The sequence below is a fragment of the Cucurbita moschata genome, unplaced genomic scaffold, assembly GCF_002738365.1.
Source record: "Cucurbita moschata cultivar Rifu unplaced genomic scaffold, Cmos_1.0 Cmo_Scf00022, whole genome shotgun sequence".
In the NCBI taxonomy this organism is placed as follows: Eukaryota; Viridiplantae; Streptophyta; class Magnoliopsida; order Cucurbitales; family Cucurbitaceae; genus Cucurbita; species Cucurbita moschata.
In genome coordinates, this window is record NW_019268538.1 from 2,515,202 (window position 1) to 2,528,762 (window position 13,561).

Below are 13,561 nucleotides of genomic sequence, written 5' to 3' on the forward strand. Positions count from 1 at the left end.
GTTTGAATATTTAAACAAACGTTTATTAGAGATTAAAAAGGGAAAATGCAAAACAAAACAATTAAAATAATTTCACTAACAATTATATAAAGTCATTATTACAGATATATTTTGTATTAAATGCACAAAAGAGGGTAGAAAATCCTAAATAAAACCTATATATATATATATATATATATATATATATATATATCTATATATACATATATAAAGCTAACTATATATCACCTGAAATCCGAGTAAAAAGGCCCATATTATTTGAGTATTAAAAACAGCAATAATTAAATAAAAAAATCGATAAAAGTCAAAACAAAATCACTCTGTAAAAAGAAATATGCAAGCAGTACCAACTAACAAGAAGAAAAATTCGTTAAACTTGAAGTGAAGCGACACTAGCGAAATGGAACCTGAACTTTCCTTCTTGTCGCTATCATTATCAGCGACGTCGTTTCTGGGATTGTCGAAACTGGAAGGGACGATGGTGTCGGGTGCTGATTCTGTTCGGTCGCCGGAGTCGGGAACTACCGGAGCCGGAGCTTCATCGGAGGAGTCTCCCAAGCTCTTCGGAAGGCCCTGTCCATGAGTGACATTTATTTTGAAATGTTGCCCATTTTGGCATTGTTCACCGTCGTAGTGCCCGGAGAAGAAATAGTTGGCCCCTTCTTTCACCAGCGGCACGGCCACCGTCACAGCGTGAGGAGTGGTCGCGGATGGGTCGGCGGCGGACCATTCCGTCGTGTCGTCTTCCGAGGCGTCGTCATAGTCGCAAAGGTTGTATGTAGTGAAATTGTATGTTTGCACAACTGAGTGATTGTTGTCCGTGTTGAAAACTGCAAAAATAAATATCCCAACATTTTTTAAAATTATTTTCAATCCTCAAATGTATTAAATTTCTAAAATTGAGCAACAGTATATCAACATCACAAGTCTAATTTCTAAATTATACTAAAAAGTTCAAATACAAATTTAATAGAACAAATCATTTTTAAATAATTTTAATTTGTTAAGGATCTAAAACATAAATTTATAAATTTTATAAATTTATTGACTATTAAACTTAATTATAAATTATAAAAATAAAATATCCCACAAAATTTTAGGGGCTTCACAGTTAACAGCTTTACAACAAAGCGGCACATGGATGAACACGGCCGACAATTCTCAAACAACCAATCACACGAGAACACGTGTCACACAGTACAGTAGTAAGAATACAGTTGCGTGCATGGTGGAAAACTCGGGAGAAAAAGAGAGAAGAAAGGAAACGCACAAGACACCGTCATGTTAGTTCAGCTGTCAAAACCTTCTTGGTATGTACGGCCAGTGCCTTTTTTATTTTTTTTTTATTTTTTATTTTTAGCTTCGGGCTGGATGAGGAGCTCTATCTATTATTGAACTTTCCCCTTTCAATCATTGACTATCCTAAACTAACCTAAAACGACGCTCCCATTTCCAGAAGAAGCTATGTTTTCATGGGGCTCTTTCAAGTAAAAACAACGAAAAATGAAAATTCAATTTATTATTTATATTTAGAATATTACGTTCATAAATCGACCTTAAAAGGAAGTTATGAAATCTATTTACATTAAGATTGGTTGGTTCAATATGTTTGCGGATTCGTAATCACATTATTATTATTGTTCTTCTATAATATTGGCTTACATGAGCGGAATTATTCAAATCTATGATTTAGAGCCGCTAAGTTTTTCACTGGTAGAGTATGAATTAGGTCGAAATGACGTCCTTAAAGTCAATTTTGTTCAATTTTTATTTAATTAAAAGTTATCGAAGACTGGAATCGATTCATTGAAACAAAAATACAGACAAAAAACTAGAGAGATGAAAATATCAGAAGATCGCAGATGGACCACACATTTACTCTGGAAAACGATAAAACGAAAAGGAAACAGGACAAATTTGCAAGTCATAACGAAAAAGATTCTAAACATGATCAAGCGAGTTCATAGAAGTGAAGAGGGAAATCGAATCGTACGAGTTTTTCGAAAATCGAGAAGCGAGAGATTCGAAATTCCGAGTTTGCGTAACGATCAATCGAAAATCAAAATCATAAACTAAACAGAGAGAGCGAAGAGGAAAAATAATCAGAACTTACTTAGAAAATCGCCAAGGCTGAAGGTCTTGCCGACGGTCCAGTTTTGGTAATCGACGGCAGGTTTCTCCAATTCATCGAACCAACCGAGGGAATCACCGACGGTGTAGTTCTGGTAGGCGTTAACGAGAGATCGGCCGGAAAGGGAGAGGAAAATGAGGACGAGAAGGAAGGGAGACGGAAGAAGATCGGCTCTGTACTTCCTCTGTTCCATTAATTCTTCTAGGGATTCGTGAACTGGAAACCGAGAGAGATTTTGGCTCTGCTAGAGGGATGTATGTAGTCTAGTGAAAAATCATGCTTGGCCTGTGATGCCAGCTATATACTCTCTTCGTCATTTACTAATATGCCCCTCATTTTCGCACTAATTACACCAACTCTAAGTTGATTTAATTTACTTTTATTTTTTTGAAAATGGGCTAAGTGGATAATTATAAATTCATAATTTATGAAATTATTATGGTTTTGTTGGCTAATTCATACTAATCGAATATTAATCTTTTTGTAATTTTTTTTCAAGGAAGCTTACTCGAGAAAAAATGTCTAAAATTTGTCGAATATATTCTCATTTTAGGATATGAAGGGTAATTATGTAATTTTGTCATTTTTACGAATGAATAACTTTTTAAATATTTAGGAAACTCATTTTTTTTCCGTAACAAATGAGTTAGCTAGCTCGAGTTTATTTAGTAGACGACAAAGCGGTCTAAAATATTTTTAAAAAATTAATTATTATTGAATTTTTTTTTAAATGATGTAAGGGGGGAGATTCATATTTATTAACCATAAGAGGCAATAAATTATGGCTTAGTAGTTAACCTAATGAATGAAGCAAACAGTCTTAGCTTGGAAAATAAAAATAAAAAGAAATAAAATATTCTATGAGTAAAGGACAGCGGGGAATCAAATTCCAAAGGGAAATATAGAGAATAAATAAAGTAATAATAGAAGATGTCAGATGTCGGTTGTCAGAGACCCAATGTTAAGTGGAATGTTAAATCTTGATTATGTCGCTTAATTGGCTACTTAATTTTTAATTACAAGAGTTGGAGTTCCACCAACTGTGATAATTGGGGCGCTTGGATATCTGAGTATTAGTATTTTAATTAACTTTTTATTAATTACCTGATTATTGAAGATTGTCTAATTTAATTAATTTTACATGATTGATTGATTTTATGTCGTGTTGGTTATACGATTCTCTACCATTTCTCAATTAATTAATGTTTTTCTTTTGTTTTAGATTTTATAATTTAAATAATTCACTTCAAATGTACATTTAAATTTTATTACAAAAGTCGTGAGTAAAGAGAAACTTCCATACCCTTATAAATATATATAGAAGTACATTTAAATTTTACTTCAAAAGTCGTCGGCAAGGAGAGATTTCCACACTCTTACAAATTATGTTTCGTTCTCTCTTCAACTAATGTAGGATCTCATAATTCACTCCTCTTGGGGGCTTAGGATCTCACAATTCACTTCATAATTCACTCCTCTTGGGGGCTTCGTTCCCTCTTCTTCAACTAATGTAGGATCTCACAATCCACTCTTCTTGGGGGCCCAACGTCGGCACACCACCCTGTGCCTGGCTTTGATACAATTTGTAACAGCTCAAGCCCTCTGCTAGTCGATATTATCCTTTTTAGGCTTTCCCTCAAGGTTTTAAAAAGCGTTCATAGAGGTTTCTACACTGAAGAATGTTTCTTTCCCCTCCTCAACCAATGTGGACTCTCATACTTATTCTGTATTTAAAAAATACATGTTGCAATATTTATTGTTTCAAAATTATCAATAAACGAGAAATGAAGTAAAATGTTTGGACGAAAAAATGGACAAGCCCTTTAGTAATGGAAAGAGATTTTCTTGCTTGTTTAGTAAAATCACTATTTTCATTTTAATAGGAGTAAATGCTTGCAAAGGTAAGAACACCGCATTCTTCATTTGAAACTAATAAATGTTAGGTTCGAGACTCTACTTTGTTATCAAAAAGAGAGTTGAGTAAAGCAAATTACCTCCATGGACGAGCATGAAGTGTAGTCAAGTAGAGTCGAGTTGTGTTGTTGGATGCTTTGATTGGAAAAAATTTAGCACGGCCGACACCTACATGACTGAACATGCGTTAGAAAGGCCAGATTGCGAGACCGAGTTCATCCCTGTATATCTAACCCGAACATATACATTAACGAAGGACGAGAACTCATCAGCTCAAAATTGAATATCCACAAGATTCTAATCTCAAATAATATCTCTTATAGAGTTCAGTATAAAAGAAAAGGGTCACTAGAAAAGAATATTGTTTGGACATTGCTAAAGATAGAGTACTACAATCCATTACAGACAACAGCCTTGCAAGAAAAGTCACCATCAATGATCCAAAAACCCAGTTCCTCAAGTCGTTTCTCTACATGATTAACGTTCATATCAGCAGGCCAAAACAGCAGCCTTTTCCCATCACCTAATGACGCGTTGGTAGGATTGTTACCAATATTCACAACAAAGCTCATCTTCTCAGCTCTTTTGAACTTAGCACCATGTTGTTCCAATAACTTATTAGCTATGCCTACGAAACTAATGTCGTCTCTAGACGAGGCACCTCTACTCATCGAAGACTCTACCATGGCTTCAGCCTCGGGGACAATATGACTAGCCCACATCTTTTGAGCAGAGGATGAGCTTTTAGTGAAGAAAATTTCGACACTCTGGCCACAAAAGATGTCGTCAGCAAGCCTCGAGTCTGTGAATGGATCACCATTGACAAAAAGCATGTTTCCATCTACCAATCCAGGATTGTACCCAAGTTCCAAGCATGACTTAACAATGTAGAACTTCGCTAGAACTAACTTCACCAGTTCAGCTGTGGTGTCTTTAGAAGCCGTAGAACTGAAAGTTTTGACAGTCTTCAGAAATTGGTCTGCATAAATTACTGGGTGTCCTCTTCTTGTTAGATCATATAGTAACTCAGATTCATGGCCCAACAAAATATAGTTTCTTATGTTCAACCTTTCAAAATGGCAAAGAAAATTCCTCACAGTGGACTCCGATACGCCAAATACACTCACAATGATTATGTTTTTGTGTTTCTGAACGGAGTGGAGAACAGAACCAAGCTCACTCTTGCTTTTAACAATTCTTTGAGGAATGACTTCTCTAAAGCAGAAATCGTACCGCTTCAGATCGGTTAGAGGCTTCATCTCCAGGAGATTGAAATCAAGTGAACTTCCATCCAGTAAGTGTGAATCAGGACCAGCTGTTTTTCCATAGTTTACACCAGGATCCCTGTGAGAAGTACTCAGTGCTCTCTCGTGTAAAAAATTGGTGTAGATATTAAAATAGGCACGAGAATGAATAAATTTGATGAACCAAGGAGTCCATATTCTTTCTCCCATCTTCTTGTACCATCCTGTTGTCACCTGCAGATAATCCACAAACAGGTTTTTTCACTTTAAAAGACAAATTAAGAACGAATTATCACCACATAAAATCAATAATCATGAATACCATGCCATCAAGTATTGGCTTGATGCCCTTCGCCTTGTGCTCATCATACCACAATCTAAACTCCTTCCAAGGCTTTGGAAAGAGAAGCTGACCCCAAGTGCCAACCAACTGGTACAAAAATAATCTGGTACTGTCATCCAACCTTATTTTGTTACCATGTTTACCTGTGGACAGCAAAGAATAGGCATGCCTTAAAATGATGGTGGAAAAGTTGAACACCTGTTTCTAGAACTTCTAGCCATGTGCGCAGGAAAAGAAAAGAGAAGAAAAAACGAAGAAGCATTTTCTCACATTTTTTACAGAAGTCGTAAAACTTTGTTTTGAACAATCGAACCTTGGAAGAACAGTTTGATTTAGAAAGACAAAAAAAAAAAAAAAAAAAAAAAAAAAAAAAAAAAAAAAAAAAAAAAAAAAAAAAAAAAAAAAANTTCATTTATTTCTTTATTTTTTTAAGATGATAAATAGTATTATTATATTTTAAAAGGGTAAAATAAATAATAATTGTTTTATAGTGAAACCAATAATTTGGGAAAATAAGTATATATATATATATATATTATAGCCACAATTGGTTTTGGTGAAAAGACATTCATACCCTTCTCATAAAAAAAATATTATTTAGAAAGAAAAAAAAAAAAAAAAAAAAGAAACTGAAGGCATGAGAAACAAATCACTCCTTTAAACCTCATAAAGATCTGTAGTATTAGTAAAAGACAATTAACATAATGCTGAAAACTGCAAAATAAAATAAAAAAGAACTTCTTAGCATTCAAGATAGATTTACTACTATAAGAAGTTCTATCCGTATAAAGTTGGATCCAATTGTAAGGTTCCTAAGGACAACAATGGAATCAGAGTGCACTAACTAGATATGCTCCTCATTTGGAAGTTGGACGTAAAATTTACAACGATATTCGGGAATCACTAAGGATCCAAAAGGCAACAGTTAGAGTTGTGAAGTTTGAAGTCCCTTGACCTCCAATCTAGTCAGCATAGACAAGCGACTATGTTCAAATTTGAATAAGAAACAGAAAAATCATCTTATAATCTAAGAGTGAACAAAAGGTGGTAACCTTCAATCCACGGACAGTTAAGTTTTCCCACAAATCCCTAACACCAAGGACCTGTTTCTCGTTACCCTCATGTTCCTTCAAGCAGGTCTCGTTGCGCCCAAAAGATATTAGTTCCAACAAGATGAACACAAGCTAAGGAGGATAAACTTGAGTACCAAAAGGAAAAAGTCATAATGCACTTGTGAAAGAGAGGTATATTAACATGTTATAGATGAACTTCTGCAACTGGGGCAAAAAAAATCTTAACTAGATGTTCGTTACACTTTAATTACTAAAAATTTGATCTCCTATTTAAATGAGCCACTATTACATATAGCAACAACATACAGTTTGTGATGCGTATAATTCGAAAGGTCACAACATACAGTTTTTGGATATAGATCGGGGGTCAAACTGACAACAAAACTTACTACCGCTAAAATAACGAAATACAGGTATAAAATCAAGAAATTTAATAGCAAGAAAGGCCTTGGAACTTCAATCAATTGAGAAATTCACCCCTCCCCCCTCCACTTTGTATCATTTGGTCAAAAGAAGAACAAGATAAATGAATATATCTGAATATTATCTACATATATTTGTCAGATCCATGCACAGGACATCATCCAAAAGAAAAGTGGTACCTGGAACAAACCTTGGTCGCTGCAGCGAAGCCCCGTATATTGAAGGATCATAATTCGAAGTGTTATAATAATAATTCAAAATTAAACTCCTCAGGAACTTATAATAAAGCGGCGATAACTCCAAATCATCCTCCACAACGAAAGCAAACTCATTGTCAGAGCTCGGCCACCAAGCCTCCAACCACTGCGCTTGCAAACCCACGTTCCCCGTCCGATAATGAATTAGCTTTTCCCCAAAATTCCAAACAAGTTTATCAACAAATTGCAAGATCCGATGCGACTCGTTGAGATTGATATGCGCATCATCGTGAGGGAAATGATCAATGTAAACATGGAGATGTACGCGGTCGGCGAGATAATCCGCATTGGCAATGGACCGAAGGCAGCGGGACACGGAATCGAGGCGATTGTAAGCAAGAACCTTCACGATTAGAGTGAAACCAGCAGTTTTAGGGTCGGAGATTCTCCCAGTAAGAGCAAAATTAGGGTTAGGGTTTGAAGGGAAGGAAGGGGGAACGGAAGAGTAGAAGTGAGTCAAGAAGAAGAGGATAGAAACAGAGACAAGGAGGAAGAGAGGAAGAAAACGCCTCTTGTGACCGACCATTTTCAGAGAGAGTGAGAGAGCAATTACAGAATCATTGATGATAAAAGCGGCAGTTACCGACCTGATACTGCCGGAGCTGGGGGAGAATGATGACGGATCAGCTACCAGCTCGCCGGAAAGTGAGGGTCGCGTCGGGATACTCTCCAGTCTTGATTCTCTGGAAGTGAACAAACAGTTTAGTCGAGTCTTTATATACGCTACTTCGCGGCCTGAAGGTGAAAAAATTAGTGGGTAAGGGTAAAAAGGTAAATAGACAATAAAATATAAATTAAAATAAACAATTTTGGATCTGGTGGTTATGGGCCTATTTTTTATGGGCCTAGCCTTATTTTCTATCAGGTGATTGAACCAATCTCAACCGTTGAAAATCCAAAGAAAGGAAGTCAACCAAATCAACGGCCCAAGGCAGCCAGTTCCATTGCCTCCCTTATTTCACCTGAGAATCGGAGCCCACATGGACTCGTGTACCATTTCGAGTCTGAGTTTTGGATTCTTTCAATTCGTGGAGTCATCTTTATCTTCATCTTCATCGCTTGATGTAGGTTGTCCAAATTTTCGGTTCGAGCGCTAAATTAGCAAGCTCGAGAACTGTGAATCGATCGAAGTTTGGATTTCGTTTGGATTAAATCATGGAGCGTCTCTGAAGGTAGAGAGGATTCTGTTTCTTTTCATGAACTGAACACGAACAGGTTAGTTTCTGTCTTTGATTATCTTGCGTTTGTCTCGCTGATTTGTCTTTGATTTTCGATTCAACTTCGAACTTCCATGAATTTTTTGTCTCGGTTTCATTTTTCTCCGTTGCCGAGTTCTCGTCCATTTCTTAGCAGCCTGCCCTTTCATTGATTTGAAAGGTTAGTATTGGCGTAGCGATGTCTCCGAGTCGACTTGCGATACTTTTTCTTTAGTTTATCTAAAAATGCATCCGATTCGGCTCGGATTCAAGCGAAGTTGCAGTGCATTTGTGTCGTGTACCGATACATCTCGGTCCGATTTGACTTCAGTTCCACGCTCAAGAATTTCTTCCTCGATTTTCATATTTATCACTGAATCTACCAAATAAAATAGTACTTTCTATATCTGCAAAGGAGAACAAGTTTGATGTCAAATTTTCCTTGTGAAGTTTGTTCGCTGAAATTACACAGACTTGAGTAAGAAATGGCTTTGGAGGAAAGAAATCTTGTTGAAATCTTGGAAGAGAACGTCCCAATCGACATAGTAAAGTACATCAAGTTTGTTAGTGTTCCCCAGGCCGGCGCTATCTCTACATTTTCAGGCACTACTCGGGACAATTTTGAAGGCAAGACGGTGGTGGAACTGCGTTACGAGGCTTATGTACCAATGGCAATACGGAGCCTCAAATCCATTTGTTCATCTGCAAGGTCGTCTTGGAACCTTCATTCAATCGCAGTTGCGCACCGACTAGGTCCTGTTCCTGTTGGGGAGATCAGTGTGTTCATTGCAGTTTCAGCTGTTCATCGAGCTGATGCAATGGATTCTTGCCGGTTCGTGATCGATGAGCTTAAGGCGTCTGTGCCAATATGGAAAAAGGAGGTTTATGATAATGGGGAGGTTTGGAAGGAGAATTCTGAGTTTATGGACAGAAGATTGGAGATTGGGAAGAAGGAAGGAGATGTGAGTGAAGAAAATGAAGCTGAAATTCTTCCAAGGCATGGTAGGAAAAGCTGCTGTGGCTCAAAGGTTAAGGTGACTGAAGAATCTTCTTCTAGCTGCATTAGTTCAGAGCATGAAAAGAATCATCAACACAATGTTGAGAAGGAAAACGAAGAAGATGAAGAAGCTCAAAGGCATGTAAGGAAAAGCTGCTGTGGCTCGAAAGTTAAGGTGAATGAATGAGGAATCACCATTGATGATAGTGATGGATAGATAATTTCTTCTTCTCTCTCAATGGGAATTTTTTCTTTTCTGATTCAAACATTACTGTTATACATACATTTCAAGGGCCATGAAGGGGAAGAAGAGAATCCAACACTATGTTGCTTAGAGAAAAAGATTCAAATAACTTCCTTCAATTGTTTTTGTTCTGATCCAAAGTTGGTATCCTTCAATTTTGAAACATTGTTTTGGCCAAAAAATTTGTTTTTAAACTGTTAGAAAGTCATTTCATTATTATGCTTGTGATTCAAAACTTCATCTCTAGACTGATTTTTTTTGTTTTGCCCAAAAATTTTGTTTTTGGACGCTTAGAAGGTAAGGTTATTATTTGGGGTATGATTAAAAACTTCGAAAAAAGAGGGATTCCAGTTGTAAGATATCCAATGGAAACGGTCGCTGTAATTGAGATCTCATTTTGAAAGAGAAATATATCAAATACCTGGAGTTTCTTTTTGTATATATTATATGGATTCCAGCTTTAAGATATCTAAGAAACGGTCGAATTGAGATCTCGTTCTGAAAGAGAAATATATCAAATATCTGGAGCTTCTTTTTGTATATTATATGGATGATCAAATCTGCAAGGAATTGTATGATGTCTTTCTCCGAGGAAGAGGCAAAATATAATCAACTTGAATTGAAATACTGGAATTTGTGGACGGATAATTTTTGTTTACTTTAATGGCAATTTTGGGCTTGTACAAAATTTCTTGAAGAAAAACGTTTTTAAAAGCTCTTATAAGAAAGTCATTTCAAACATTATTAAGGGTCGTGATTCAAATTCCCGCCCAAGCAACCTTGGGGCCTCCCGCCTCCCCCGAGCAATTTTTGGGCTTGTTTGGATGAAATTTCTTTCTTAGGGCTTAAAAAAAAAACATTTTATTGCGAAGAAAAATCATTATATCATTCATTATGGTCGTGATTCAAACTTCCTCCTCCACCCAAGCCACAATGCACAGAGATTTGAACAAATAAATTGGAGTAATCAAGTAGTATGAACACATCCAAAGATATATTATATTAGGTGAAACCCTGACCTCTCTCATTCACTGAACGTAAGAATGCAAAAGGAATTAATAGAGTAATTAAGCATCACAACTCTAATAATACACACAGAGAGCCATATTAGCAGCTAACAACAAGATGAGATCATTAACAGCAAAATGATCTCCTACACAAAAAAGAATAGAATAAGGAAAACCCAACCCTTATGATCATACTTCTAAACTGCGATCTGGGCTGATACTTCTAGCTGGAGGAAACAGAGCAACTGCACTACGATCTGGGCTCGTATATTTCCTATACACAGCCTTCAGCTTGCTATCTGCAGCCCCACGGTGCAAGTTCACAAGGAGCTCTGCACATTCCCTGCACAAAAAATTGGACATAGTTCATCAGATGTTTATGAAGAAAAAAAGAAAAGAACTTTCGAGGAAGTTTGTGTTTATTACTTCAACTCATCTTCAACATAGCCTGTATGATGCTGCAATGTTGTTGTCCAGAGATGGCTCTTATCCAGTGTGCATCGTGCAGCATAAACAGCTGCTGAAGCAATCATTGATGGGCTGTATGATATGGCTATGGGGTAGTTCATCAGACCAAGCTCAGCTAGAAAAAACACCATGTTCTCCATCTGCATTAGGAGGAAGAGAAATTTATTATGCTTTCTTAAGATTTCTTCAGTTACCAAACACTTTTCATGCAGTTTTATGAGAATCTCACAACCCACCTCCTCATCGGACGGCTCAGAAGCCTTGACGTATCGAACAAGAAAAACATAGGGTGTAGGAACTGTTAGAAGCCATTCCAACTTCCCCAAGATTACTTTCTCCATCACCAAAATCTGTTCTCTCTGGTAAGTATTTGCAGATATACTCACAAAATCATTGACCTGCGTATTCAATATCCAATCATGAGGCTGAAGGAACACAAGACAGTGATATTGGTGTTTTTAGAATTTAGCCATTGATATACCTCTGGGGCCCAAATCTCTTCATATTTGCATGCTATCAGCATAGAGCTGACTCCAACTAATTGAAGCTCTCTCCTTGGCACAGTCTTCAAGGATAGGAATCGGTCTACAATGTTGACTGTGAGGTAGAGGGTTTCTGGCATTAGTTCAAACTTGCGATGAACTTCAATCAACCAATCTATGAGGATGGACCTCATCTTGGCATTCAAATCTGGCTGTGTTCCCATGTAATCTGTCACTATGTTTTCATCCTGCAGCAAAAACAAGGCTTCAAATGTTACAAAAAGGGAAGAAAAGCTGGAACATAAGTAGGAAAATGAGAGCAAATAGTGGCGTACTTCTGCAAGCTTGTAGAACTTGTACATATCATCGATGTATTCAACAACTGCCAATTCGTTGTTAGCATCTGCTTCATCAATATTAGCTACTGAATCCAGTGGATTATTGAGCCCACAGGCAGCCTTTAGAATCAAATTTGATATACGTTACTTTAGCAGAAGATTAAAAGCAATACTCAATGAATTGGGTAAAGAAAATGGCATTACCTTGCTTCTGGCACTAAGAGTTGAAGTCAGAGTCCTCTTATTCTTATCCCTTGATTTACCATCGCTGATGTTGATTATATGTCGCCTGTCGACGGAGCTGAGTACAGTCTTAGGTTTCTCAGCTTTGCATTTCTCAACTACCGTAGCCTTCGCCGCCACATCGCCTCCCTTTCCTACTCCCCCTCCCAGCTTTTGGGTGATTGCTTTCTGCAAATTAAGTTTTCATGAGGATCTGAGATATATTTACTAAAATTATCAGGATTATTGTGCCAGATCTCTACCTTGTTCTTCTCGGCCGGTTGAGGGCCGAGTTTCCCTTCCACGGCTCGATCAGGCACCAGATTCCCTATATCTTGAAGAACTCGCCTTGTTCTTCCTTCAGCCTCTACCATCTTCGGCTTACCTTCACCTTCAATATCAATATAGTCAAATGATAAGTGAGGAATTCAAGGAAATCTCAAAATCAGTTACAGGATGAAAGGAGGAAAAAGTCAGGAACCAAACAAGCCCTAACAATAAGAAAAAGATCGAAGAACCAGGATCAAGACAAGTCGATAACAGTACAGTAAAATCAGGACCGAAAGCTAACTACAATGAGAATAAACAGTCTAGATTCCGGCATCTATCAGACAAATCACTCCAAAAGATAGGCATCGAAAACAAGAATTGTTAAAGTTTCACAAGAAAAATCGAGATGAAGTGATAAATGTAGGTTAATTTCCACACCTCTGATTCGTAGTGGTTGCTGCGGAGCAACAGCTCGAGCCGCCATTAGTTCTTCCTTACTTCCGAAAATTCCTTCAAGACTTGGGAACAGAGAGAAAAGAAAGAGTTGGAGACGGCTGTTGAGCGTCTCTCCTTCAGCGTTTCTCGTCGCCACTCCGTCGATCACATACACTCTTCTTCTTCTTCTTCTTCTTCTTCTTTCACTCTTCGAACGATCGTTCTCGCTTTTTTCCTCTTGAGAATTTTTCAGTTTTTCTCTGCGTTTCCGTATCAATTGCTCTCTGTGGCATTGTGTCGTTTCCTCTTTAAAGCTGCGAGCGGAGCCAATGCCTGTCACAACGGTCTGATTTCCATGAAATGATGACCGTTGGATGGGCATCGCATCCAGCGGCCAGAGTACCGTCTGATTGTAATTTGGAATTACTAGCCGTTAGGAGGAGAGCCTGAATAGGCACTTCAGCGACAGGCTGGAGTTGGACGCTCCGATCTGTTTAGATTGGGCTTATTCACCTTT

General features: G+C 37.4%; 4 protein-coding genes across 6 annotated transcripts; 1 reads left to right on the plus strand and 3 right to left on the minus strand.

Annotated features, from left to right (window-relative positions):
- Positions 1–222: 222 nt before the first annotated feature.
- LOC111459269 (cucumber peeling cupredoxin-like) lies at positions 223–2,407 on the minus strand. The gene is made up of 2 exons (XM_023102086.1): positions 2,114–2,407; positions 223–830 (listed from the first exon to the last, which is right to left on the minus strand). Exons 1-2 carry the CDS (start codon positions 2,322–2,324, stop codon positions 316–318), a joined length of 726 nt encoding a protein of 241 aa, XP_022957854.1. The 5' UTR covers positions 2,325–2,407; the 3' UTR covers positions 223–315.
- A 1,926-nt stretch (positions 2,408–4,333) lies between these two features.
- On the minus strand, positions 4,334–8,441 carry LOC111459737. Its single transcript, XM_023102765.1, has 4 exons — positions 8,348–8,441; positions 7,308–8,120; positions 5,612–5,775; positions 4,334–5,523 (listed from the first exon to the last, which is right to left on the minus strand). Exons 1-4 carry the CDS (start codon positions 8,439–8,441, stop codon positions 4,435–4,437), a joined length of 2,160 nt encoding a protein of 719 aa, XP_022958533.1. The 3' UTR covers positions 4,334–4,434.
- Positions 8,348–9,954, plus strand: LOC111459270 (molybdopterin synthase catalytic subunit). Of its 3 annotated transcripts, none has more exons than XM_023102089.1 (2): positions 8,348–8,600; positions 8,817–9,954. In XM_023102089.1, exon 2 carries the CDS (start codon positions 9,067–9,069, stop codon positions 9,763–9,765), a length of 699 nt encoding a protein of 232 aa, XP_022957857.1. In that variant the 5' UTR covers positions 8,348–8,600; positions 8,817–9,066; the 3' UTR covers positions 9,766–9,954. The 3 variants fall into 3 exon arrangements, with proteins under 3 accessions (XP_022957857.1, XP_022957856.1, XP_022957855.1); XM_023102088.1 differs by having other exon boundaries at positions 8,349–8,600; positions 9,032–9,954; XM_023102087.1 differs by having other exon boundaries at positions 8,349–8,600; positions 9,054–9,954.
- Positions 9,955–10,797: 843 nt separating this feature from the next.
- Positions 10,798–13,441, minus strand: LOC111459264 (cyclin-B1-4-like). The gene is made up of 8 exons (XM_023102075.1): positions 13,048–13,441; positions 12,603–12,730; positions 12,322–12,528; positions 12,115–12,237; positions 11,779–12,027; positions 11,534–11,695; positions 11,256–11,437; positions 10,798–11,172 (listed from the first exon to the last, which is right to left on the minus strand). Exons 1-8 carry the CDS (start codon positions 13,424–13,426, stop codon positions 11,019–11,021), a joined length of 1,584 nt encoding a protein of 527 aa, XP_022957843.1. The 5' UTR covers positions 13,427–13,441; the 3' UTR covers positions 10,798–11,018.
- Positions 13,442–13,561: the final 120 nt, after the last annotated feature.